Here is a 24847-nt window from a genome sequence, read left to right on the forward strand (position 1 = left end):
ATCCTTACCTGGTCTGGCCTACATGTAACTCCTGACCCACAGCAATGTGATTGACTCTTAAATGCCCTCTGCGATGGCCTAGAGAGCCATTTGTTTCAAGGCCAGTTAGGTAGGGGACAACAAATGCTGGCATCGCCAGCAATGCCCCCATCTCCTGAGAAAATAAAACCAGATGATGAGGAGCTGTTCACTTTCTGATTGGTTGGGGAAGATGGAATGGTGTGAGGGACTGATGGCCAAAGGCAGCAGAGGGGGCAGGGTTGAAGAGTTATGGCGGTTGTGGGGAAACCTTCAGATGTGGCAACACTGATCAGCAAGATCCCAGTCTTAGTGTCAAGGCTTCGCTGTCAACAGCCCCACTGGGGAGAAATGAGCCATGAGGTGAATTGTCAGGTACTGTCCCAATAGGTGGGGGCTGCAGATACTGGAGAGATGGGATGAGGGTATGGGTATTTTCAGGATGACAACCTGTAACTAGTTGAGTGCCACAGGGATCAATGCTGGGAACACAATTATTGACAATAGATATGAAAGACTTGGATGAGGGAAATAAATGTACTATCACTAGGTTTGTAGATGTTGCAGTAATAAGTGGGAAGGCAAGCAGTGAGGATAGACACAGATAGTCTACAGAAGTAAGCTGACAAAAACGTGGCAGATAGAATATAATGTAGGGAAGAGTGAGAACATGCACTTTGGCAGAAAGAATAGAGGAGCTGAATATTATATAAATGGGGAAAGATGAGGAAAGCTTTTCCTTTATTCATTCACAGGATGAGGGCATCTCTGGCTAGGCCAGAATTTATTGCTCACCCCTAATTGCCCAGAGAGCAATTAAGAGTCGACCAGATTGCTATGGGTCTGGAGTTACGTGTAGGCCAGATCAGGTGAGCATGGCAGTTTCCTTCCCTAATGGGCATTCATGAACCAGATGGGTTTTTCTAACAGTTGGCAATGGACTCATCATCATCATTAGTGTCTTAATCCCAGCTATTTATTGAATTTAAATTCCACCATCTGTCATGGTCGGATTCAAACCTGAGTCCCCAGAACATTATCTGGGTTAACAGTCCCACAATCATATCACTAGGCCTTTGCCTCCCCTCTGTATGTTGATATTTAAACCAAATGCCAATCATTAAGCAGCCAGGCACAGTGAGGAATAGCTCCTGTAGTTGGAATACAGTGTAGGCTGGGCTATGATAGAGAGAGGCATCTTCTGTCCACAGACGGATGTATGAATGGAGAACCTTTTCCATGTCTGAATCTTGTGCTGGTGGTTAAGGCTTTTCCTGCCTGGGAGATCGTCTTGGAGATGGCCAGGCTTTCCCTGAGGCTCTAGGCCTAAAGAGAGCTGGGCCAGTGCTGGACGGTGCTTCTGTCGGAAGGGGAGAGGGGAGGGTTCCCAGTCTCGATAACCCAACATGGATGTCTCTGAGATTCCATTCAGTCCCATCTTGAACAGGCTGAGACTTTTTTTCCCTGGCGTGTTGGAGGCTGAGGGGTGAACTTATAAGGGTTTATAAAGTCAAAGGGGCATAGTTAGGGTATATAGACAAAGTCTTTTCACCAGGTTGGGGGAGTCCAAATCTAGAGGACATGGGTTTAACGTGACAGGGGAAAGATTTAAAAGGGAACTGAGGGGCAACTTTTTCACACAGAGGGTGGTGTGTGTATGGAATGAGCTGCCAGAGGAAGTGGTGGAGGCTGGTACAATTACAACATTTAAAAGGCATCTGGATGGGTACATGAATGGGAAGGGTTTAGAGGGATGTGGGCCAAATGCAGGCAAATGGGACTAGCATGAACGGCATGGTCAGCATGGACGAGTTGGACCAAAAAGTCTGTTTCCGCGCTGTATGACTCAGTTTCACCGAGATATTGCAGTAGCCCCTGTGCAAAGTGCAACCATTGCTGAGCGTTTGTGCTCCCAAGTGTGTGTACAGTTCGTAAACTCACTCGTGACAAGGTGAAAATCCTCATGTCTAAAGGAGCTCTCAGTTCCCAGCTTCTTGAACGTGTTCCCTGATGGCACATTCCCTTCTGACCTATCCCATCGGATTGTTTTCCTTCTGCAGACTGGCTTTCTCATCTGTTGACCCCGTCAGGACACACGGGCGACAATTCAGACACCGAGCAGGAGGCAGAATATGAAAGCATCAATGTTCCTGATTCCTACACTGGCCCTCGACTGTCCTTCCCTCTGACTGTTGCAGATGCCAGTACATTGCTTAAAACATTCAAACAGCAGCAAGTGAGTCACTGTGTATTTGTACCTGGACAGAGAGTAAGATTCCCCAAGGCCCTGGACACTGTCACCATGGCACACATGTCAAGTTATTGTGGGGGCTATCAGAACGCAGTGTGTATCAAACTGGACATCATCCCCTCCAGCACCAGGGGGAGGTGCTATTGACCCAGTGGCCCAGGCTAATTCTTTCAGGACCTGTCTTCAAATCTCACCACAGCAATGACTGCACTCAGTAAAAATCTGGAATTAAGATCTAATGGTGACCACAAAGTGATAACAGTTAGCATTGCTGCCTCACAGCGCCAGGGACCTGGCTTTGATTCCACCCTCGGGCAACTGTCTGTGTGGAGTTTGATGGGCCGAATGGCCTGCTTCCACACTGTAGGGATTCTATGAAAAACCCATCTGGTTTCAGTGCCCTCTGGGGAAGGAAAATCTGCTGCCTCTTAGCTGGTCTGAGAGTTCAGACTCCCAGTATTGTTATTGATTCTAAGCTGCCCTCAAGCCATTCAGCTGTATCCAACCACAATGAAGCCTGAATGAGGGTGTCCCTACAGCACACGGACTGCAGTGGTTCAAAAAGGCAGCTTGCCATCACCTTCTCAAGGGCATCTAGGAGTACGCAATGAATGTCTGGCCCACCCACATCCTGTGAAGTAATAATCAAGAGCATAACCTAAATGGGGATAAATGTGCTCACATACTCATCTCCAAGAGAGGTCACCACTCTGTAAATGCCAGGCTCCAGGATCTGTTTGTCAATCAAAGAACCAACTGTTCCCTTCCTACAGCCTTGCTGATGGTCACATGGAAACTGACAATGTGTCACCTTCCGTTGAGCTTCCTCCTCCTCCATTGAGTTGTTTAATCATCCGCCACCATTCATGACTGAATGTGACAGGAATACAGAGCTTAGATCTGATCCGTTGGTTGTGGGATCGCTTAGCTCTATCTAACACTTGCTGCTTTCGCAGTTTGGCGTGCAAGTGTTTGGTGGCTTCACCAGGTTGATACTTTATTTCAGGTATACCTGTTACTGCTCCTGGCATGTCCTCCTGCACTCTCCATTGAACCAGGGTTGATCCCTGGCTTGATGGTAATGGCTGAGTGGGGGATATGCTGGGCCATGAGGTTACAGATTGTGCTGGAGTACAATTCTGTTGCTGTTGATGGCTCACACCATGTCATGGATGCCCAGTCTTCAGTTGCTAGATCTGTGCGAAGTCTGTCCCATTTACTGGGTGATAGTGCCACATGACACAGTGAATGCTATTGTCAATGTGAAGGTGGGACTTGTCTCCCCAAGGTCTGTGCGGTGGTCACTCTTACCAATACTGTCATGGACAGATACAACTGCAGCTGGCAGATTGGTAAGGATGGGGTTGAGTAATTTTCTGCACATTTTGCAGTCAAGGTCATCATTCTAGATACTTGCATCCATATAAGTGGGTACACAAGGTGCAATTCTACTGATTTAGGAATGTCACCATGGAAAACACCAATGCTCAAACATGAGCAGAAATGGACCATTCAGTCCCTCGATCCTGCTCACTATTCAATAAGACCGTGGCCGACCCCTTTGTGTTCCATTCCACATTTGTCCTGAAAAACGCTTGATTCCCCGCCAAACAAGAATCTATCCCCCGCTCTGTTTTAAATACCGTCCCAGCCTTCACTGTCGCCTGAGTCAAAGGATTCCAAAGTCAGATACCCCTTTTGGGGGTTTAACAGAGAGCTGAGAAAGAGAGAGAGAGAAAGGAAACAGTTTCTCTGCTGCAGTGGAATAAACTTTTGTAGAATTATTCTATAATTTAATAAAGGTCCGCTTCCTGAAAAATGTCTTTGATGTTTTAGCAGCTTCATGGCCGCTACGTGCTCCAGCTCCTGCACGAAACCAGGAAGGCCTTGAAACAGATGCCGAACATCACGCACATTTCAACATGCTACTCCAAGGAGATAACCATCTGTGGTAAAGGATTTTGATTCCCATTGTTGCATTATGACTCCTCGATTGGCCACAGCAAAGACAATTTTGTTTTATTTTCCTAATGAGCTTGTCATTTGATGCAGATTATTTTGTGTGTGTGTGAGGGTGATAATGTCTGCAGGTCTGCAGGGGACTCTCGAATTATCCCTCATTTTCAGCAGCATTAAATGCAAAGAAATAAGGTCAGTGACCATTTCATTGAGAGCAGAAGTGGTTTGTTCAAGTATTTGAAATGATGTGGGGGTACCCGGTGTTAGACTGGGGTGGACAAAGTTAGAAGTCACACGACACCAGGTTATAATCCAACAGGTTTATTTGAAATCACAAGCTTTCAGAGCGTAATTCCTTCGTCAGGTGAAGTGGCATTTGAAAAGGAGAGAGGTTTTTAGCACCACACTGTCAGAAGAACCATCTCAAGATATTTAAGTTTAAACAATTAAACGTGAGGTTGATGTGGGTAACAGCATAGTGCAGAACGATTGGAATACAGGTGAGTAATACATTCTGTTTTGTACAAATCTGCAGCAGAAGACACTAAAGCTGGAAGCATTGTCAGCTGCAAGGACGATAGGGTGGAACTCCCTAAGGTCATTGGTATGTTGGTGGAGTGGATGGACGAGTGACAGATGAGGCTCAACTCAGCGAAGTGTGAGGTGATGCACTTTGTTCAGAAAAATGTTGAAAAACAATATAAATTCGGGTGTACAATTCTAAAGGGGGCACAGGAGCAGAGAGACCAGGGTGTATATGTCACAGATCACTGAAGGTGGTAAGACAGGAAGAGAGAGCAGTGAATAAAGCACGCAGTGTCTTTGGCTTTATTAACAGGGGAATAGAGGGACAAGAGCAGGGAGGTGATGTTGAACTTGTATAATATACTTGTTAGACCTCAGCTGGAGTATTGCATACAGTTCTGCGTGCCCTATTACAGGAAAGTTGTGAACACGTTGGAGAGAGAGAGCAAAGGTGATTTACAAGAAGGGTTCCAGGGATGAGAAATGTCAGTGATGAGGATAAATTGAAGAAGTTGAGGCTGTCCTCCTGGGGGAGAGGAAAGCTGAGAGGAGATCTGATAGAGGTTATCAAAATCATGAGCAGGGACTGGACAGAGTAGATAGAGGGAAACTGCTTCCCTTGTAAAAGAAGAAAAGAACAAGGTTTAAAGTGAGGCACAAGTGGAACAAGGGTTATGTCTAGTGTGGACTGGTTGAATAGATTGACGTGAAGTGATTGGAATATAGAAGAATGAGAGGTAATCTTGGCCCAGATGGTGTAAGTGTCGAGCGTTTCTTTCCACCTTGTGGGAGACTCCAGGACCAGACAGCATCTTCACAGAGTAAGCAGTTCTACATTTAAGACAGAGATGAGGAGGAATTTTTTTTTCTCTCTCAGAGGGTAGTGAATCTGTGGAATTCTTTACCGCAGAGGGCCTTTGAGGCTGAGTTGTTAAAAATATTCAAGGTGGAGATAGAGAGATTTTTGAATTGGGTAAGGAATCCAGGTTTATAGGGAAAAGTGGAGCTGAGGATGATCAGATCAGCCATGATCTCATTGGAGGTGGAGAAGACACGATGGGCTGAATGGCCTACTTTTGTTCCAATGTGTCATGGCCACGTGTGAGAAAAGTCCACTTCACACAGGGTCTGGAATGCACTGCCTGGAAATGTTCGATTGAGGCTTTCAAGAGGGGCACTGGATGGTTATTTCAACAGAAATGGTGTGCAGGGCTTTGTGGAAAAGGCAGGAGATTGGCACTAAGTAATAGTAATGATGGGTTGAATGGACTGCTGCACTGCTTTGATTCTGTGATTTGATCCTTGGCCATGTCATCTGCTTCCAGGAGCTGGGCGTCAGGTAGTTCCCACACGGTCTGAGGCTGTGAGGCTACAAGGTTGTTGGTTATTCTCAATCAGGTCAGTTCTGGTAGTTTTGTATTTGCTCAGACAGTCTCTGTAGGGGTACAGCTATACAGTAATCAGGGTGCAGGCCATGTAACAATCCACTCTTCTCACTGACAATACGGGATGTGTTCAAAAAGGACAAGCCAACATATGGTGGGAGAAAAGGGCTTGTGTTTTCTTAGAAGAATTCTTCATCACAATAGAGACTACAACATGGAAAAACTAAATGTTATAATTATTTGGAGCCCGCTGGCAAAGGACACCGAGCAAAGTTCATCGAGTTTGTGAACAACTTCCACCCCACCCTCAAATTCACTTGGTCTACCTCAGATACCTCCCTCCCCTTTCTTGACCTTTCCATTTTCATTTCGCGATTACGCCTCCTCCCACCCTGTATCCTGCAAAAACTCCATCCCATTTTCCCAATTCTTCCGTTTCCGTCGCATCTGCTCTGATGAGGCGACGTTCCATTCCCAAGCACCCTGGATGTCTGCCTTTTTCAAACAACGATCTTGCCCCCACTCTGTGTCATCCAGACAGCCCTCTACCGTGCCTCCTCCATTCCCTGCTCCAAAGCTCTTAACCACCCCCCCCTCCAAACATAATAAAGATAGGGTTCCCCTTGTCCTCACTTTCCACCCCACCAGCCTCCGCATCCAACATATCATCCTCAAGCATTTCAGCCAACTCCAATTAGTCCCAACCACCAGGAACACCTTCCACTCCCCACCCCTCTCTCCCTTTCGCAAGGACCTTTCCTTTTGCTGCTCCTTAGTTCGCACCACACTCCCACCAACCACTTCAACCCACCCGGCACCTTCCTCTGTAACTGCAAAAGATGCAACACCTGCCCACACACGACCTCCCTCACCTCCATCCAGGGCCCTAAACAATCCTTACAAGTGAGATGGAGCTTCACCTGCATCTCCTCCAACCCAGTCTCCTGCATCCGGTTCTCCCGATGTGGCCTTCTCTATGTTGGTGAGACCAAACGTAGACTAGGGTGACCATTTCACTGAGTATCTCTGCCTGGCCCATAACAGCCAACCTAACCTCCTGGTCACCGCCCATTTCAACTGCCCCCCCCCGACATGTCCATCCTCGGCCTCCTCCAGTGTCACAGCGACTCAGAACACAAATTTGAGGAACAACACCTTATCTTCCACCTGGGCATCCTACAGCCCGGATGACTCAACAGTGAGTCAATCTTCAAATAACCTTCCCACCCATCCCCCGGCTCCCTTTCCAGCCCCAGCTCCTCCCTTCTATTCCACCTTCTGGCCCTCCCTTCCAGCCACCAGCTGGATTCATCCCTCCCAACGACCAACCAGGTTGTACCTATTACCAGTGTCCACCTATCACCACCATTCTAACACCCCGCTCCCCCTCTCTTTATCTGCAGCTCCCCCTACCCCTACATCCAGTCCTGAAGAAGGGTGATACCCAAAACATTAACCTTTCCTTACCTCCAGATGCTGCCTGGCCTGCTGTGTTATTCCAGCCTCCTGTTTGTCTACCTTGGAGTTCAGTATCTGCAGTTTATTTTTGTCTCTGGCACCTAGCTATGTCCAATCTGGTTAAAAATCGTTGATCCGCAATGTTAACTCTTATTTCTCTCTCTTTGTACAGGCAGCTGCCTAACCTGCTGAGGAATTATTGTACATTTCTGTTTTTATTTCCCTCTGTTTCAGTCTTCGGTCTGTATCATTAGTTGATCAGTTGTTTGACTGCGCTCGCAGAGAACATGAAACTTACCAGCTGACACCAAAACTGGACCAGATGTTTTATTTTTATCTTTAATCATATCTTTTTGTGATGCCTTTCAGGAGATTTACATGGAAAATTAGATGACCTGATGCTAATATTCTACAAGGTATGAATGTTCATTCGTGAGTGATATTGCTTGTTACCCTTTTAAAATGGGTCATTGAGTCATACAATATGGAAACAGACCCTTCCGTCCTACCATGTGGACCATCATCCCAAATTAAACTTGTCCCACCAGCCTGCTGCTGGCCCATATCCCTCAATACCTTTCCTATTCATGTACTTATCCAAAATGTCATTTAACGTTGTAACTGTACCCACATCGACCACTTCCTTTAGCAGTTCATTCCACACACGAACCACCCTCTGTGTAAAAAAAATTGTCCCTCGAGTCTTTTTTAAATCTCTCTCCTCTCACCTTAAAAATGTATTCCCTAGTCTTGAAATCCCCCACCTTAGAGAAAAGACACTTCCCCTCATGATTTTATAAACCTCTATAAGGTCACCTTCTACGCTCCAGTGGAAATAATCCCAGCCTATCCAGACTCTCCTTATAACTCAAACCCTCCATCCCCGCTGACATTGTAGTAAATCTCTTCTGCACCTTCTCTTGCTTAATCATATCCTTCCTATGACAGGGCTACCAGAACTGGACACAGTATTCCAGAAGAGGCCTCAACAATGTCCTGTAAAACCTCAGCATGACGTCCTGTCCTGCATGTTTTTCTGTTTGATAAGAAGTGCTTCAACACCAGGCAATAGCCATCTCTAACGAGGGAGAATCTACCCACTGCCTCTTGTCATTACCATCACTGAATCCCCACTATCAACATCCTGGGGGTTACCGTTGACAAGAAACTCAACTAGACTCACCACATAAACACAGTGGCTATAACAGCAGGTCAGAAGTTAGGAATCCTGCAGTGAGTAACTCAGCTCCTGACCTCCTAAAGCCTGTCCACCATCTACAAGGCACAAGTCAGGAGTGTGATAGAATATTCCCCACTTGCCTGGGATGAGTGCAGCCCCAACAACACTCAAGAAGCTTGACATCATCCAGGACAAAGCAGCCCGCTTGATTGGTACCACATTCACAAGCATTCACTCCCTCCACCACCGATGCTCGGTTACCGTAGTGTGTACTAACTATGAGATGCACTGCAGAAATTCACCAAAGGTCCTCAGACAGTACCTTCCAAACCTATGACCACTTCCAGTAGATATGTGGGAACACCACCACCTTCAAGTTCCCCTCCAAGCCCCTCATCATCCTGACTTAGAAATATACCATTGTCTCTGGAATTCCCTCCCTAATGACATTGTGGGTCAACACACAGCAGGTGGATTGCAGCGGTTCAAGAAGGCAGCTCACCACCACCTTCTCAAGGGCAGCTAGTGACACCCATGTTCCATGAGTGAAATAAAATAAAATTGTTATAATGGACTGAATTTTCATGGAGTTGTGAGCTGGGGTGGGCTCAGGGAAGGTCGGAGTAGAATGGCTTTAAAAGAGGAAGAGTACATGTGTGTCTGCGGTCTCTCTACCCTCGTGGCCTGGCCAGACAAGTGGAACAACATTCCAGTCTGCCACTGTCTCTGAGTGAGGGGAGTACTCTTGAAGAAATGAGTTCAGCACCTTCCCCTCATGCTGCATGTGGCTAGAGCCAGAACACACAGGCATGAGGCGACAGAGTACTCAGGCAGACCAGCACTCAAAGTAAGATACTTCCCTGAGTGATGGATCAACTGGAACAGGTTCTGCCTCCTCGATGTGACTGAGAGGCATTGTCGATTAACGCTTTTAATGTGGCAGGGTGTGGTCAGACACATCTGAGCCATATTGGAGGCAGGTCTGGATCAGATGGGCCAATGGGCCGAGGAATGGCAGATGGGGATCAACTTAGATAAATGTAAAAAAGCAAATCAGGGCAAGACTTATACAGTTAATGGTAGGACCCTAAGGAGTGCTGCCGAACAAAGAGACCTTGGGATGCAGGTGCACAGTTCATTGGAAGAGGAGTCACAGGTAGACAGGACGGTGGAGAAGGCATTTGGTATGCCTGTCTTTTTTGGTCAGTGCATTGGGTATAGGAGTTGAGACGTCATGTTGTGGCTGTACAGGGTATTGGTTACACCACTTTGGAATACTGCATTCAGTTCTGGTCTCCCTGCTATAGGAAGGATGTTGTTAAACTTGAGAGAATGCAGAGAAGATTTACAAGGATGTTGCTGGGACTGGAGGGTTTGAGCTATAGGGAGAGGCTGATTAGGCTGGGGCTATTTTCCCTGGAATGTCGGAGGCTGAGGGGTGACCTTACAGAGATTTATAAAATTAATGAGGGGCATGGATAGGGTGAATAGCCAAAGTCTTTTGCCCAGGGTTGGAGAGTCCAAAACTAGACAGCATAGGTTTAAGGTGAGGGGGGGAAAGATTTAAAAGTGACCTGAGGGGTAACTTTTTCATGCAGCCAAGTTTTGGAGGTGTGTCGAATTACATTTAAAAAGCTTCTGGATAGGTACATGAATAGGAAGAGTTTAGAGGGATATGGACCTAATGCTGGCAAATGGGACTAGGTCAGATTGGGATGTCTAGTCGGCATGGATGAGTTGGACCGAAGGGTCTGTTTCTGTGCTGTATGATTCTATGTAGTGTCCACGTCCTGCCAGTTTCTGTCAAAAGTTACCACGGGGACTTGACTATAATGGCAACCAGTTCCTCCCTGGGCCTTGTTGCAGATCTCTGCAAGTCTCTCACCATGCCCTGGTGAATGACATCATTGGCCAATGGCCTTGATGTTTGGGTTGGGGACACAATCACTTCCTAACCAAGGTAGAGTCATAGCTGGAGGTGATAGAACAATCATCTAACCCACTGCAGTAATTGAGTGTGTGCATCTTGTCACCCGTGAATGTAAAAATTAGCTGAGGCAAGGGCTGGCCTATTCAGCACTCTCTAAGGATTGGAGCCTGCACCTCTCCTCAGATGTTTAGAGCAGGGGGCTAGGTCAGGGGTACTCTGTTCAGAGGAGGCAATGAACTAAGGTCACCGCTTCCTCAGGTAGACGTAGCAAAGCCCACAGCACCATCTGAAGAAGATCGGAGGACCAGCCTGTGCTCTGACTGAGGTGTATCCCTCCACCTGTCTAGCAGGAATTGATCAGGCTGGTCATTTGTCCCATTGTGGGATCTTGCTGTGCACAATGTGGCTACTTCCTTTGGTCTACACTGAAGCAGCAATGAATCAATTATGACCCTTGTTGGGAGGCATGTGCAAATGATGTCACTCGGGCCCGTGAGCCTGCTCCAGCATTCCATATGGGCGGGCCTGACCCGTTTCATCCATCTCTCTCTTTGTCCCACAGAATGGTCTCCCCTCCCCGGAGAAACCATACGTGTTTAATGGGGACTTTGTCGACAGGGGGAAGAATTCCCTGGAGGTGATCATAATCCTGTTTGCATTCCTCTTGATCTACCCAAACGACGTGCACTTAAACCGAGGAAATCATGAGGACCACATTGTGAACCTGAGGTGAATCTGTCTGTCTTTGAGACTTTGTCCATAATGGAAGTGGCCTATGCTTAGAATTTAACAGCCTATTGATGAGCATCATTTTGGGTAAATCATTTTCATTAGATGACCCTGTTTCATTCTGATTGAACTAATAAGAAGCAGAACCACACTCTGGGCTGATTTTTAATGAGGCCCAACCTTGATGGGAATCAGAAATAGGCAGCTCCTGACTGACTGACTTTGTAATTAAAGAAACCAATTCTGTCCTGATTCACCCACCCCCCACTTCTCCCTGCTCCCCTCCGGTACCTATTTGCCCCAATTTCCAACCCTCCCCTACCTCTCACACACTTCTCTCCCCTCCCCTTCCCTCAGATTCCCACCTTACCTTTTGCCCCATTCTCTCCCCCATCCCTCTGCCCCACTTGCCCCCCAGTCTCCCATCCCTCTCTGGCTTCTCCCCTGCTTCGCTACTCACTCCCCAATTCTCTCTGCCACTCCTGCCCCCTTGTTCCCCGCCCCCCACCATTACAACGCAACGTCCCCCTGATGTGCTCCCCCTACAACACCTCCCCTTACCTCCGGTGCCCCCATCACCCCAGTTGCCTCCCTCCATCGCCTCACATCCCCTCCTCACTCTCTGCACACTGTCTCCTTCTCTACTTCTCACAGGGAGCTCAGGATTTGGACACACATAGAATCATAGAATCCCTACAGTGTGGGAGCAGACCACTTAGCCCATTGAATCCTTCGAAGATCATTCCACCCTGACCTATCCCCCTGTCCTATCCCTGTAACCCTGCATTTCCCATGGTTAATCCACATAACCTGCACATTCCTGGATGGGGCACGGGGGAGGAGGGTGTTCAAGAAGCTGGATGCCTGTCAGTGATTCAAAATCATTGAGACAAACAGAAGGAGGCCATTCATTCCATCGTATCCATGCCAGCTCTGTATGAGGGCTATCCAATTATTCTCACAACCCTACTCTTACCCAGACACCCCTGAAAATATTTCCCTTTCAAGGCTGCTACTGAATTTTTCCATGTTATGAACCTCAGTGCGGAGAAATTGAAGGTGTGATCTAACATTGGAGTTCAACTGGTAAACAAGGAAGATCTGCTTCTTGTGACCTATCAGGAGTGATCAGGGCTCACGAATACTTGACAAAAGAAGAAGTGAGAGATGGGAGTTTGTGACACTGAGGAAGCTGTTGCGATCTGGACTGCACTGCCTGAAGGGACAGTGGAAGTAGCACCCAGTAGCAACTTTACGAAGGCAATTAGATAAATTCGAGAATGGGAATATTTAATAGGCAATGTGGAAAGTGCAGGGCAATGACAGGCACCCTCTAGAGAGGGCCAGTACAGTTGAAATGGGCCAAATGGCCTCCTTATGTGCTGAAAATGCTTACAGCGCTCAAAGTCAACTCACATAGCAGCTCTGCACTGAAACAAAACTGAAAATGGTCTCTTTTCACCCACTATTCAAAGCAGGCTACTTATATTTACTCATTGACACATTCAGATGTTATAAAATTAACTACAAGTTTGATAAAAAGATGTGAAGGTGAAGCATGATACATTTGTTGGTGAGGTGCGTTGCAACATTTTTGTAGAAGTGAGCTTCTTAATTTATGTCCATTTATACAGTGAAGCGACTCGGCATTTAATGTGTTTGAGTGAGAACAGATCGTCCATGTTAGTGTCAACTTCCGCTGTCTCACACACAGACATTATTGTCTTCCTGACTACCTGGTACAAATTACCTGTTTACTTTAAATCATTTCAGATATGGTTTTACAAAAGAAGTTATGCAAAAGTACAAGGTAAGGAGTTTTCATCTTTATCCGTGTTAAAAAAAACACCTGCTCCCTCCACTGCTGATGCTCAGTACCGCCTACATGATGCACTACAGAAATTCACCAAGGCTCCTTAGACAGCTCTTTCCAAATCCACAACCTTTTCCATCTAGAAGGACAAAAGCAGCAAAAAGATGGGAACACCACCCCCCTGCAGGTTCCCCTCGAAGCCACTCACCATCCTGACTTGGAAATATATCGCCGTTCCTTCACTGTCACTGGGTCAAAATCCTGGAACTCCCTACCTAACAGAATTGTGGAGTGTCCCTTCACCACAAGGACTGCAGCGGTTCAAGAAGGCAGCTCACCACCACCTTCTCAAGGGCAATTCAGAATGGGTAGTAGATGGTGGCTTAGATGATGTCCACATCCTTAAATCTGTGCCTTTTCATTCAACTGGGACCAGTTTCTCCCTACCTCGCATACCTGAGCAATACTGCTTTGCAGTGCAGCACTCTCACTGGTACTGCCTTTTAAACAAGACATTAAAACAAGGCACACTCAGCCTCTAGAAGTAAACTCACCATAGTCCTGCTCTCTCATTCGGGAGAGAGAGAGAGAGAGAAGACTGATGGTTGTTTAACCTAATGGTCACCATGCCTTAGGCAAAAGGAGGTTGAGAAGGAGAGTCATAGAGCATGGAGACAGACCCTTCGGTCCAGCTTGTCTATGCTGACCAAATATCCTAAATTAATCAAGTCCCATTTGCCAGCATTTGGCCCATATCCCTCTAAACCCTTCCTATTCATATACCCATCCAGATGCCTTTTAAATGTTATAATTGTAGCAGCCTCCACCACTTCCTCATGACAGCTCATTCCATACACACACCACCCTCTGTGTGAAAAAGTTACCCCTCAGGTCCTTTTTAAATCTTTATCCTCTCACCTTAAACCTATGCTCTTTAGGTTTGAACTCAACTACCCTGGGAAAAAGACATTGGCTATTCATCCTATCTATGCCCCTCATGATTTTATAAACTTGTGTAAGGTCGCCCCCATCCTGGTAACATCCCTGAAAATCTTTTCTGCACCCTCTGAAGTTTAATAACATCCTTCCTACAGCAGGGAGACCAGAATTGTACACGGTATTCTAAAAGTGGCCTCACTAGTATCCTTTACAGCCGCAACATGACCTCCCAACTCCTGTGCTCTGACCAATGAAGGCAACCGCAAATTGAACTCGCTCTGTTGGTAATGCCCTGTATTGCAATCCAGCCATCCAGCCAACTGAGCTAACTCAGTTACTTGATTCAGGTGAAAGCTGCTTCTTGTTATGTGCCCTATACTACTTGCATGTCCTTAGCCGTGAGTTCGCACAGAGTTTCACGCTCTGAAAGTTAAGCTAGAACCTTGCTAAATAGTTCATGAATCTAGCAAATAGTTGTGACACTGTCACATCCGTTAGTCAGTGCATTTGTGCTGCAGCTCTGTCCTTGTCAGGATCTGGATATTTTTCAGTTCTGTGGAGATGCTTTCATTTTCGAAGTGAGAAAATTATTTGGAACAGTGACTGAAGACATAGATTTTAAGCAGGCGTGGAACTTCAGTGAAGTGCCTGATTGCATGCTTGTGGTGTTAGTTGATAAAATGTTTTTTTAAACTGCTGTGTTTACCATAGACTGAGGGGAGATAAAAGGAGAGAGGCACTATTTTAGTTTTGATCTCAGCTCAGAAGATTCAAGGTTCCAGTTCAGGAGAATTAATCATTCTAGCAGAAGTGATCTAAGCCTGCGAAACATCTAATGTTTCAGAGATCAGAACTGAAAAGAGGTTTAGACCATGGAATGCAATGCACTGCCGAGGAATGTAGTGGAGGCAGGTTCTATTGAGGCAATCAAGAGCGGCATTGGATGGTTATTTGGATTGAAATGGTGGGTAGGGCTATGGGGCTAAAGGTAGGAGATTTGCACCAGCAATTGGTACAGTGTGATGGGCCAAATGGCATCCTGCTGTAACTGGCCATGCTCTGTTCATTGCTGATACCCTCGTTCCTCCCTGCGCACTCTTCACCTGTGGTTGTGTTGTTTTGTTTTAATTCATTCATAAGATGAGGGTGTCACTGGCTAGGCCAGCATTCACTGTCTATCCCTAAATGCCCAGAGGGCAGTTCAGAGTCAACCACATTGCTGTGGGTCTGGAGTCACATGTAGGCCAGACCAGGTAAGGATGGGTCTCTGGATTAACAGTCCAGTGATACTATCACAAGACCATTGCCTGTGCTGTGATTAAGAGTCAACAAACATTTCTATGGGTCTGGAGTCACGTGTAGTCCAGACCAGGTAATAACAGCAGTTTCCTTCCCTAAAGGGCATTAGAGAGCCAGATTGATCTTTCCCCAACAATCAACAATGGATTTGGGGTGACACAGTGGTTCAGTGGTTAGCACTGCTGTCTCATACCGCCAGAGACCTGGCTTTGGTTCCACCCTCAGGTGACTCTCTGTGTGGAGTTTGCATGTTCTCCTGCGTCTGTGTGGGTTTCTTCCGGGTACTCTGGTTTCTTCCCACAGTCCAAAGATGTGCAGGTTAAGTGGATTGGCGATGCTAAATTACCCATAGTGTCCAGGGATGTGCAGGCTTAGGTGGGTTAGACACGGGAAATGCAGGGCTAGGGTAGCAGGGGTGAGTCAGTGTGGACTTGCTGTACCAAATGGCCTGATTCCACTGTATGGATTCACAGTCATCATTAGACTTTTAATTCCAAATTTTTATTGAATATGGATTTGGAATGTGGATTTGAACTCTGGCCCTCAGAACATTGCCTGGGTGTCTGGATTAACAGTCCAGTGATAGTACCACAAAGCCACAGCTTCCCAATGTCTGAGAGAGATCCCAGCTTCAGGTCGTGGGGCGATTGCTGTTTTAGCAAGAATAAAATCAAACATCTTTCCGCATGTCGATCAAAGCTCATGTTTTTTTGTGCAGCTCTGTGGGAAAAAAATTCTCCACCTGGTGCAAGATGTGTTCAGTTGGCTGCCGTTGGCAACAGTAATTGACTCGAAGGTGCTGGTCGTCCATGGAGGAATCTCAGACACAACTGACCTAGACTTCCTGGCCTCGATAGACAGACACAGGGTAAGGCCATGTCCCCATGAGGTTGCGTGTCCCAGGCTGTACAATGTAGTAATGAGTGCGCGGCTTGCTTCTGAATCTTCACCAACTATATCAAACTCCTTCTTAAAAACATTCAATGTTTCAACCGCAACTGCTTTTTGTGGCAGATAATTCCTCAGGCTCACTGCTCTCTGGTTGAAGACATTTCTCCCCACCTCAGTCCTCAATGGCTGACCCTGTATCCTTAGACTGTGGTTCTTGTTTCTGGACTCCCTGTTCGTGGAGTCATAGAGTCACATAAATCTACAGCACAGAGAAAGGCCCTTCAACCCAACATCTCCATGACATTCAGAAACAACCAAACTATTCTAATCCCATTTTCCAGCACTTGGCCCATAGCCTTGTGTGCCATATAGTCAGAAATCACACGACACCAGGTTATAATCCAACAGGTTTGTTTGAAAACACAAGCTTTCGGAGCCTCAGTCCTCCTTCAGGTGTTAGTGAGAGAGGATAGTGTCAAATACAGAATTTATCAGTAAAAGATCAAAGGTTCACACCATTGATGAGGAAGTACTAAACAAACATAAGATGCTGTTAAATCTTTAATCAGTTAGAAGATTTTAATTGATATGTAAATCCCTGAATTCCTTTCAAGTCACGGTCCTGAGAGAACTGAAGATTTTATCAGTGTAAAGAAGAGGTGACATTTTAAGTCAGACAGTGCATGTTAGGGGTGAGACCTTGCTTAGAATCGGTTTATGTTTTAGTTTGGAGTCAGACTGGTTTTATTTCTAATGTAGGAATTTATAAAACGCCATATTGACTGACTGTCTATTACTGTGTGCTGTCCTCATTGGTACGGAACTTGGCTGTCAGCCTCTGCTCGGCGACTCTAAGTTGTTGTGTATCCTGAAGTCCGCCTGGAGGATATTTACCAGAAAATCTGAGGCTGAATGTCCTTGACCACTGAAGTGTTCCCCCACTGGGAGGTGTTTGTTGCGCAGAGTCCATTCATCTGTTGTCGTAGCGTCTGCATGATCTCACCAATATACCATGCCTCGGGGCAACCTTGCCTGCAGTGTATGAGATAGACTACGTTGGCCAAGTCACATCAGTCTCTGCCGTGTACTTGGTGCGTGGTGTTCCCACGTATGATAGTAGTGTTCATGTGAAAGATCTGACATGTCTTGCAGAGTTTAGCTTAACAGGGTTGTATAGTATTGTGGTTGATGTTGTCCTGAAGGCTGGGTAGTTTGCTGCGAACAATGGTCTGTTTAAGGTTTGGTGTTTGTTTGAGGGCGAGAAGTGGAGACGTGGGGAATATCTTGGCGAGCTGCTCATCGTTATCAATAATGTGTTGAAGGCAGAGAAGAACATGGTGTAGTTTCTCCGCTCCCAGGAAGTACTGGACAGTGAAGGGCACCCTATCGGATGTATTCCATGTCTGTCTTCTGAGGAGGCCATTATGGTTTTTCACTGTGGCACGTTGGAACTGGCCATCAATGAGTTGAGCATTGTATCCTGTTTCTGTGAGGGCGTCTTTCAACATCTTCAGGTGTCTGAGTTATTTCTCCTCATCCAAACAGATTTTGTGTATGCGTAGGGCTCGTCCACAGGGGATGGCTGTTTTAATATGTTTTGGGTGGAAGGTAGAGAAGTGCAGCTTCGTGAGGTTATCTGTAGACTTGTGGTAGACATCTAAATACTTCTAAGGTGTTATAACAGTTTCAGTCTCTACCACCCTTACAGGCTGTGAACTCCAGATTGCCATGATCCTCTGGGTGAAAAAGATTTTTCTCACATCTCCTCTACACCTTCTGCCCTTACCTTAAATCTATGTCTCCACTGGTCATTGATCCTTGCATCAAGAGCTAATGTTTCTTCCTGGCTGCCTTATCTATGCTCCTCATGATTTCATACATTTCAATCATGTCCTTTCTCAATCTCCTCTGTTCTGAGGAAAACAACCCCAATCTGTCCAATCCCTCTTCATAACTGAAACTCTCCAGCCCAGGCAACACCCTGATAAATCCCCCTCTGCACCCTCTCCAGTGCTATCACATCCCTTTGTATAATGGGGATTCCAGAACTGCACACAATACTCTTGCTGTGGCCTAACCAGTGTTTAATACAGTTCCAGCATAACCTCCCTGCTGTTAAACCCTTTGCCTCAGATAATAAAGGCAAGTATGCCACATACTTTCTCAACCATTTTATCCAAATCTCTTGCTACCTTATAGGACCGGAATACTTGCATACTGAGGTCCCTCTGATCCTCAGTGCTTCATGGGTCCTACAGTTCATCATGTATTCCCCTACCTTGTCCTGTCCAAGTACATCCACTCACATTTTTCCAGATTGAATTCCATTTGCCACTCAGCCCATCTGACCAGGCTGTTTATATCCTCTTCTAATCTAAAGCTATCTACCTCAGTGTGTACCACCCAACAATTTTTGTATAATGTGCGAATTCACTGACGAACACTCCTACATTCAAGTCATTTAAATTAACCACAAACAGCAAGGGCCCCAACATTGATCCCTGTGGAACTCCACTGGACACAGGCTTCCTACACTGTAATAGTTTTTTTTATTAACCTATTTTCAAATCAACCTGTTCAGATATTAGCATATATCTCTGGGATGAGTGTAACTTGAATCTGGGCCTCCTGTCTCAAAGGTAGGGGTACTACTAATGCACTACAATAGTCTATGCTCTATCCAGATTTCGTTATCCAGTATATTTACCCATGTCTCCTCACCCTACACCCACCTCCATCATGCTTCAAACAACCAAATCACATTTCTATGTGAAATGTACCTGCTGTTTTCACAGGCTGTTTCCATTCTCTTGAACTCTGGTACTCAGGTTCTCATTGCTTGTCCATATTGATACGTAATCGAATCAGCTGCAAGGGTTTGAAGTGATGTCCTGCCTGTCACGTGCTGTTTGGCCATGTGTATTGTCAACACTTCTTCTTAACACTGACACAGAGAAACATAGATTTCAGGGTGAAACACGACAGCTTCCTACTTTCTCTCTTTTTGTTAATTTTGCATCTACATGCTCACAGCCTCCTTTAATCCCATGATCTTTAATTTTACAAACATGCCCACAGTGTGATACTTGATCAACCACCTTTTGAAGGTCTGTGGACACAGCAGTAACCGACACTGCCCTTATTTCCCTTCCTACTCTGATACTGGGCTTCATTGATGTCAAACCGGTCTTTTCTGAATTGATGGTCTTGCTGAGCAGGTGCATTGTTCGACAATCTGAATTGCAAGCAATTATTTTATAATACACTTGATCTTATTGTACTGCTGAAGAATATTTACAGAGTCTGGTGAGGAAAGGAGAAAATTAACTTGAAGAAACATCTTACTATGGTTATATTTTGCCACAACAAAGAACAATGAAAATTACAGCACAGGAACAGGCCCTTCGGCCCTCCAAACCTGCACTGACATGCAACTATCACAACTAAAACCCCCCTAACCCTTCCGGGGACTGTATCCCTCTATTCCAATCCTATTCATATATTTATCAAGACGCCCTTTAGAAGTCACTATCGCATTTGCTTCCACTATCTCCCTCGGCAGCAAGTTCCAGGCACTCACCACCCTCTGTGTAAAAAAAACTTGCCTCGTACATTGCCTTTAAACCTTGCCCCTCACACCATAAACCTATGTCCCCTGGTAACTGACTCTTCCACCCTGGGGAACAAGCTTCTGACTGTCCACTCTGTCCATGCCCTTCATAATCTTGTAGATCTCTATCAGGTCACCCCTCAACCTCCATCATTCCAGTGAGAACAACCCAAGTTTCTCCAACCTCTCCTCATAGCTAATGCCCTCGATACCAGGTAACATCCTGGTAAATCTTTTCTGTACCCTCTCCAAAGCCACCACATCCAGAATTGAAGCCAATATTCCAAATGCAGCCTAACTAAGGTTCTATAAAGCAACTTTACCTGCCAATTTTTAAACTCAGTGCCCCGGCCGATGAAGGCAAGCATGCCTATGCCTTGTTGATGACCTTCTCCACCTGCGTTGCCACTTTCAGTGACCTGTGTACATAGAACATAGAACATAGAACAGTATAGCACAGTACAGGCCCTTTGGCCCACGATGTTGTGCCAAACATTTACCCTAAACCTAAGGTCTATCTAACCTCCACCCCTACCTTATACTATCATCCATACGCCTATTTAATAGCCGCTTAAATGCCCCTAATGAGGCCGACTCCACTACCCTCTCCGGCAATGCTTTCCACGCCCCTACCACTCTCTGAGTAAAGAACCTACCTCTAACGTCTCCCCTGTATCTACCTCCACTCACTTTAAAACTATGCCCCCTCGTAATAGCTACCTCCACCCTAGGAAAAAATCTCTGGCTGTCCATTCTATCTATACGTCTGATCATTTTGTACACCTCTATCAAGTCACCTCTCATCCTTTGTCGTTCTAAAGAGAAAACCCCTAGCTCTCTCAACCTTTCCTCGTAAGACCTTCCCTCCATTCCAGGCAACATCCTGGTAAATCTCCTCTGCACCTTTTCCAACGCTTCCACATCTTTTTTGTAGTGAGGCAACCAGAACTGGACACAATACTTCAGATGTGGCCGAACCAGGATTTTGTATAGCTGGAGCATAACTTCACGGCTCTTGAAGTCAATCCCTCTCTTAATGAAAGCTAACACGCCATACGTCTTCTTAACAACTCTATCTACATGGGTGGCAGCTTTCAGGGAACTGTGGACATGAACCCCAAGATCCCTCTGCTCCTCCACACTGCCAAGAATCTTTCCATTAACCCTGTATTCTGCTTTCAAGTTTGCCCTTCCAAAATGAATCACCTCACACTTTTCAGGGTTAAACTCCATCTGCCACTTCTCAGCCCGGCTCTGCATCCAATCAATGTCCCTTTGTAACCTAGAACAGCCCTCCGCACTGTCCACAACACAACCCACCTTCGTATTGTCCGCAAACTTGCTAATCCACCCTTCCACATCTACATCCAAATCATTTACAAAAATCACAAATGGAAGAGGACCCAGAACAGATCCTTGTGGTACACCACTCATAACTGAGCACCATGTTGAATATTTTGCATCCACTACCACCCTTTGTCTTCTAAGGGTCAGCCAATTCTGAATCCAATCTGCCACATTTCCCCCTATCCCATGCCTCCTTACCTTCTGCAGGAGCCTACCATGGGGAACCTTATCAAATGCCTTACTTAAATCCATGTATACCACATCCACTGCTCTACCTTCATCCACGTGTTTGGTCACCTCTTCAAAGAATTGTACACCCAGATCCCTCTGCCTATCAGTGACGTTATGAGCAATTTAACCTGCTTCTCTTCCAAGTTTCCCTGGATCCCAGGGTCTCTTACTTTTGGTATTAGTCTCCCGTGCATGACCTTATCAAAAGTCTTGCTGAAATCCAAATAGACTACGTCAAAAGCATTGCCCTCATCTACAAAACCCTCCAATCAAAGCCCACACAGACACAGGGAGAATGTGCAAACTGTACACAGACAGTTGCCCGAGGGTGGGATTGAGCCCAGGTCTCTAGCCCTGTGAGGCAGCAGTGCTAACCGCTGTGCTGCCCTGACAGATGCTGATGCTGATATCTGTTGTCTTATCACACAGTCCGACCTAACGCTTCATATTACAACTATCTGATAGTATCAAACAACAAGCAAAAGGACTGATAAAATGATTGTAATCCACTTTTAACCGGTTGCATTTTCTGTGATGATCAGTACATTACTTATTGATGGATTGCCACAGTATTACGAATATCACCAAATCACAGAAACAGTGCAGAACGAAGCCACTCGGCCCGTCGTGCCTGCACCGGCTCTTCAAACGAGCATCATTACCCCATGCCAATTTCCTGCCTTTTCCTGTCTTCCAAATGCTTCCCCCCTGACAAATCATCCATTTGGCCCACATCATCTCCAATAACTTGGTGCAATCATCCTTTGAATCTCTGAAGAAGACTCATACCAAACTCGAAATGTTAACTCTGTTTTTCTCTCTCGGCAGATGCTGCCAGACCCTACTGAATTTCCCCAAGGTTCTTTGCATTTATTTCGGGTTGCCAGCATCTGCAGGACTTTGCCTGTATCTTGAATTAAGAATTTCTCATTCCCTCACAGTTTAAATCTGCACTCAGGTCACAGGCCAGAGCCTTGGAAAACCCGAATGAGAAAAGCTCAGGGAATCTCTGCCTCAAGGCACAAGCTTCGAGCAGGCTGGACAAGAATGGGAATGTCCGACAGAAGCTGCCAGAAACTTCCAGCATTTCCGCGACTGATCGTTCCTCCTTTCGAAAGCAGAGGCTTGTGACCTCATCGCATTCCTCTGGGTCCAGCCTGAGTAGGTCTGATGGTGAGCAAGATGGAGGGAGGGAGGAAGGTGTACTCCAACATGATTCCAACCAGGAGCGACTGCCAGATAGGGGGCACCACTTCACTCCTATCCTCGAAGTGTCCTGCTTGGACTGCGAAGTGGCATTTCCTAATGACTTATTGAGAGAGGAGATGGAATGGAAGCAGGTATACTGCATGCAATTCCAGATTTGTAAAGAGATTGTGGGATTTGGAGCTAGCATGGGAAAATGGTGTGGAGGTACAAGATCAGCCAAGATCTGGATAGTGGGGAGAACAGGCTGGACCTGAGAGGTCGAATGGTCAGCTCCTCCCACCCAGAGTCATACAGCTGTACAGTTCGGAAACAGACCCTTGGGTCTAACTCGTCCATGCCGACCAGATATCCTGAATTAATCTAGTCCCATTTGCCAGCATTTGGCCCATTTCCCTCTAAACCCTTCCCATTCATATACCCATCCAGATGTCTTTTAAATGTTGTAATTGTACCAGCCTCCACCATTTCCTCTGGCAGCTTATTCCATACACACACCACCCTCTGTCTGAAAAGTTGCCCCTTAGGTCCGTTTTAAATCTTTCCCCTCTCACCTTAAACCTATGTCCCTCTAGTTTTGGACTCCCCTACTGTGGGGAAAAGGCCTTGTCTATTCACCCTATCCATGCCCCTCATGATTTTATAAACCTCTATAAGGTCACCCCTCAGCCTCTGACGCTCCAGGCAAAATAGCCCCAACCTATTCAGTCTCTCCCTGTAGCTCAAACCGTCCAACACTGGCAACATCCTCGTAAATCTTTTCTGAACCCTTTCAAGTTAACAACATCTTTCCTATAGTGGGAGACCAGAACTATACCAATATTCCAAACATGGTCTCACCAATGTCTAGTACAGCCACAACATGACCTCCCAACTCCTATACTCAATGCACTGACCAATAAAGGCAAGCGTACCAAACACCTTCTTCATCACCCTGTCTATCTGTGACTCCACTTTGAATGATCTATGAACTTGTACCCCAAGGTCTCTTTGTTTGGCAACACTCCCCAGGATCTTACCATTAAGTGTATAAGTCCTGCCCTGGTTTGCCTTGCAAAGTATCCTGCTTGGCTCTGTGGAGTTGCATTCACTAAAAAAAAGTATTTTTTTCCCCAGCTCTTGTTGTGAGATCATACTGAGACTGGAGAGAGAAGTGAGTCTTTCCTCGTCAGTAGCAACATCAGAAATTGCTGGAGAAACTCAGCAGGTCTGGCTGCATCCGTGGAGAGAAAGCAGAGTTAACATTTCGGGTCTGGTGACTCTTCAACAGAACCCTGTTCTGAAGAAGGTTCACTGGACATGAAACGCTAACCCTGTTTTTTCTCCACGGATGCATCCAGACCTGCTGAGTTTCTTCAACGAGTTCTGTTTTTGTTTCTGATTTCCAGCATTCTCAGTTCTTTAATTTCTCTTTTGTTTCGAGTGATCCTCGTGTTTGTGACCGGGGGTGTTCATGAATGATTTGCGCTATGATATAAGCAGCTCAGTCCCAGTTCCAAGTGTGACCCAACATTACGGATGTCTGATATTGTTCCCTAGCACTAACCCATTATCCTACACCTCTCCCCAAGGAGAATTTGGTGAGTCAGTGAGCTTATTAAGCTTGAGCCCACATCATATTGCTTTCTGTAATCGAGTTGCAACGCAGTTACCTTGTGAATGAAGCTCTGCTGCTTGCTTTCATAAGTACCCAGGCTCAGTTAGAAAATAATGTACCAGATACAAACGTGTGAAATAACTTCAGCTCTCCTCGTTGTAGACTTGATGGCTAATTGAATGAGGTATTTGTAGATCTGTCAACCTTTGAGATCGCAGGATTGTTGAGGTGAATGTTTATTCTGTAAGTTATCTTTCTGTAGATGGTAGACATACTTTGGAGTGATCCACGGAACTTCACTGGCTGCATCCCAAACAGCTTCCGAGGCGGGGGCTGTTATTTTGGTCACAATGTGACAGAAAGCCTGCTGAAAAGATACAACTTAGAGCTGCTGATACGGTCGCATGAGTGCAAACAGGAAGGCTATGAACTCTGCCACAACGGAAAGGTAAAACATTGAGTTGAACCCCAATTGCATG

The 24847-nt window shown here is 46.0% G+C and overlaps 1 protein-coding gene across 1 annotated transcript in view; it reads left to right on the top strand.

The window, feature by feature from the left end:
* Positions 1-24847, top strand: part of ppef1 (protein phosphatase, EF-hand calcium binding domain 1) — a 95238-nt gene that overhangs the window by 56672 nt on the left and 13719 nt on the right. Inside the window, exons 6-13 of the mRNA XM_048602557.1 lie at positions 2079-2254; positions 4106-4220; positions 7966-8012; positions 11269-11435; positions 13209-13245; positions 16205-16354; positions 22507-22905; positions 24631-24816. Of these exons, the coding sequence (XP_048458514.1) occupies positions 2079-2254; positions 4106-4220; positions 7966-8012; positions 11269-11435; positions 13209-13245; positions 16205-16354; positions 22507-22905; positions 24631-24816 (1277 nt within the window). The remainder of the gene's footprint in view (positions 1-2078; positions 2255-4105; positions 4221-7965; positions 8013-11268; positions 11436-13208; positions 13246-16204; positions 16355-22506; positions 22906-24630; positions 24817-24847) is intronic.

The sequence above is a fragment of the Rhincodon typus genome, chromosome 11 (assembly GCF_021869965.1).
Source record: "Rhincodon typus isolate 14 chromosome 11, sRhiTyp1.1, whole genome shotgun sequence".
Lineage (NCBI taxonomy): Eukaryota > Metazoa > Chordata > Chondrichthyes > Orectolobiformes > Rhincodontidae > Rhincodon > Rhincodon typus.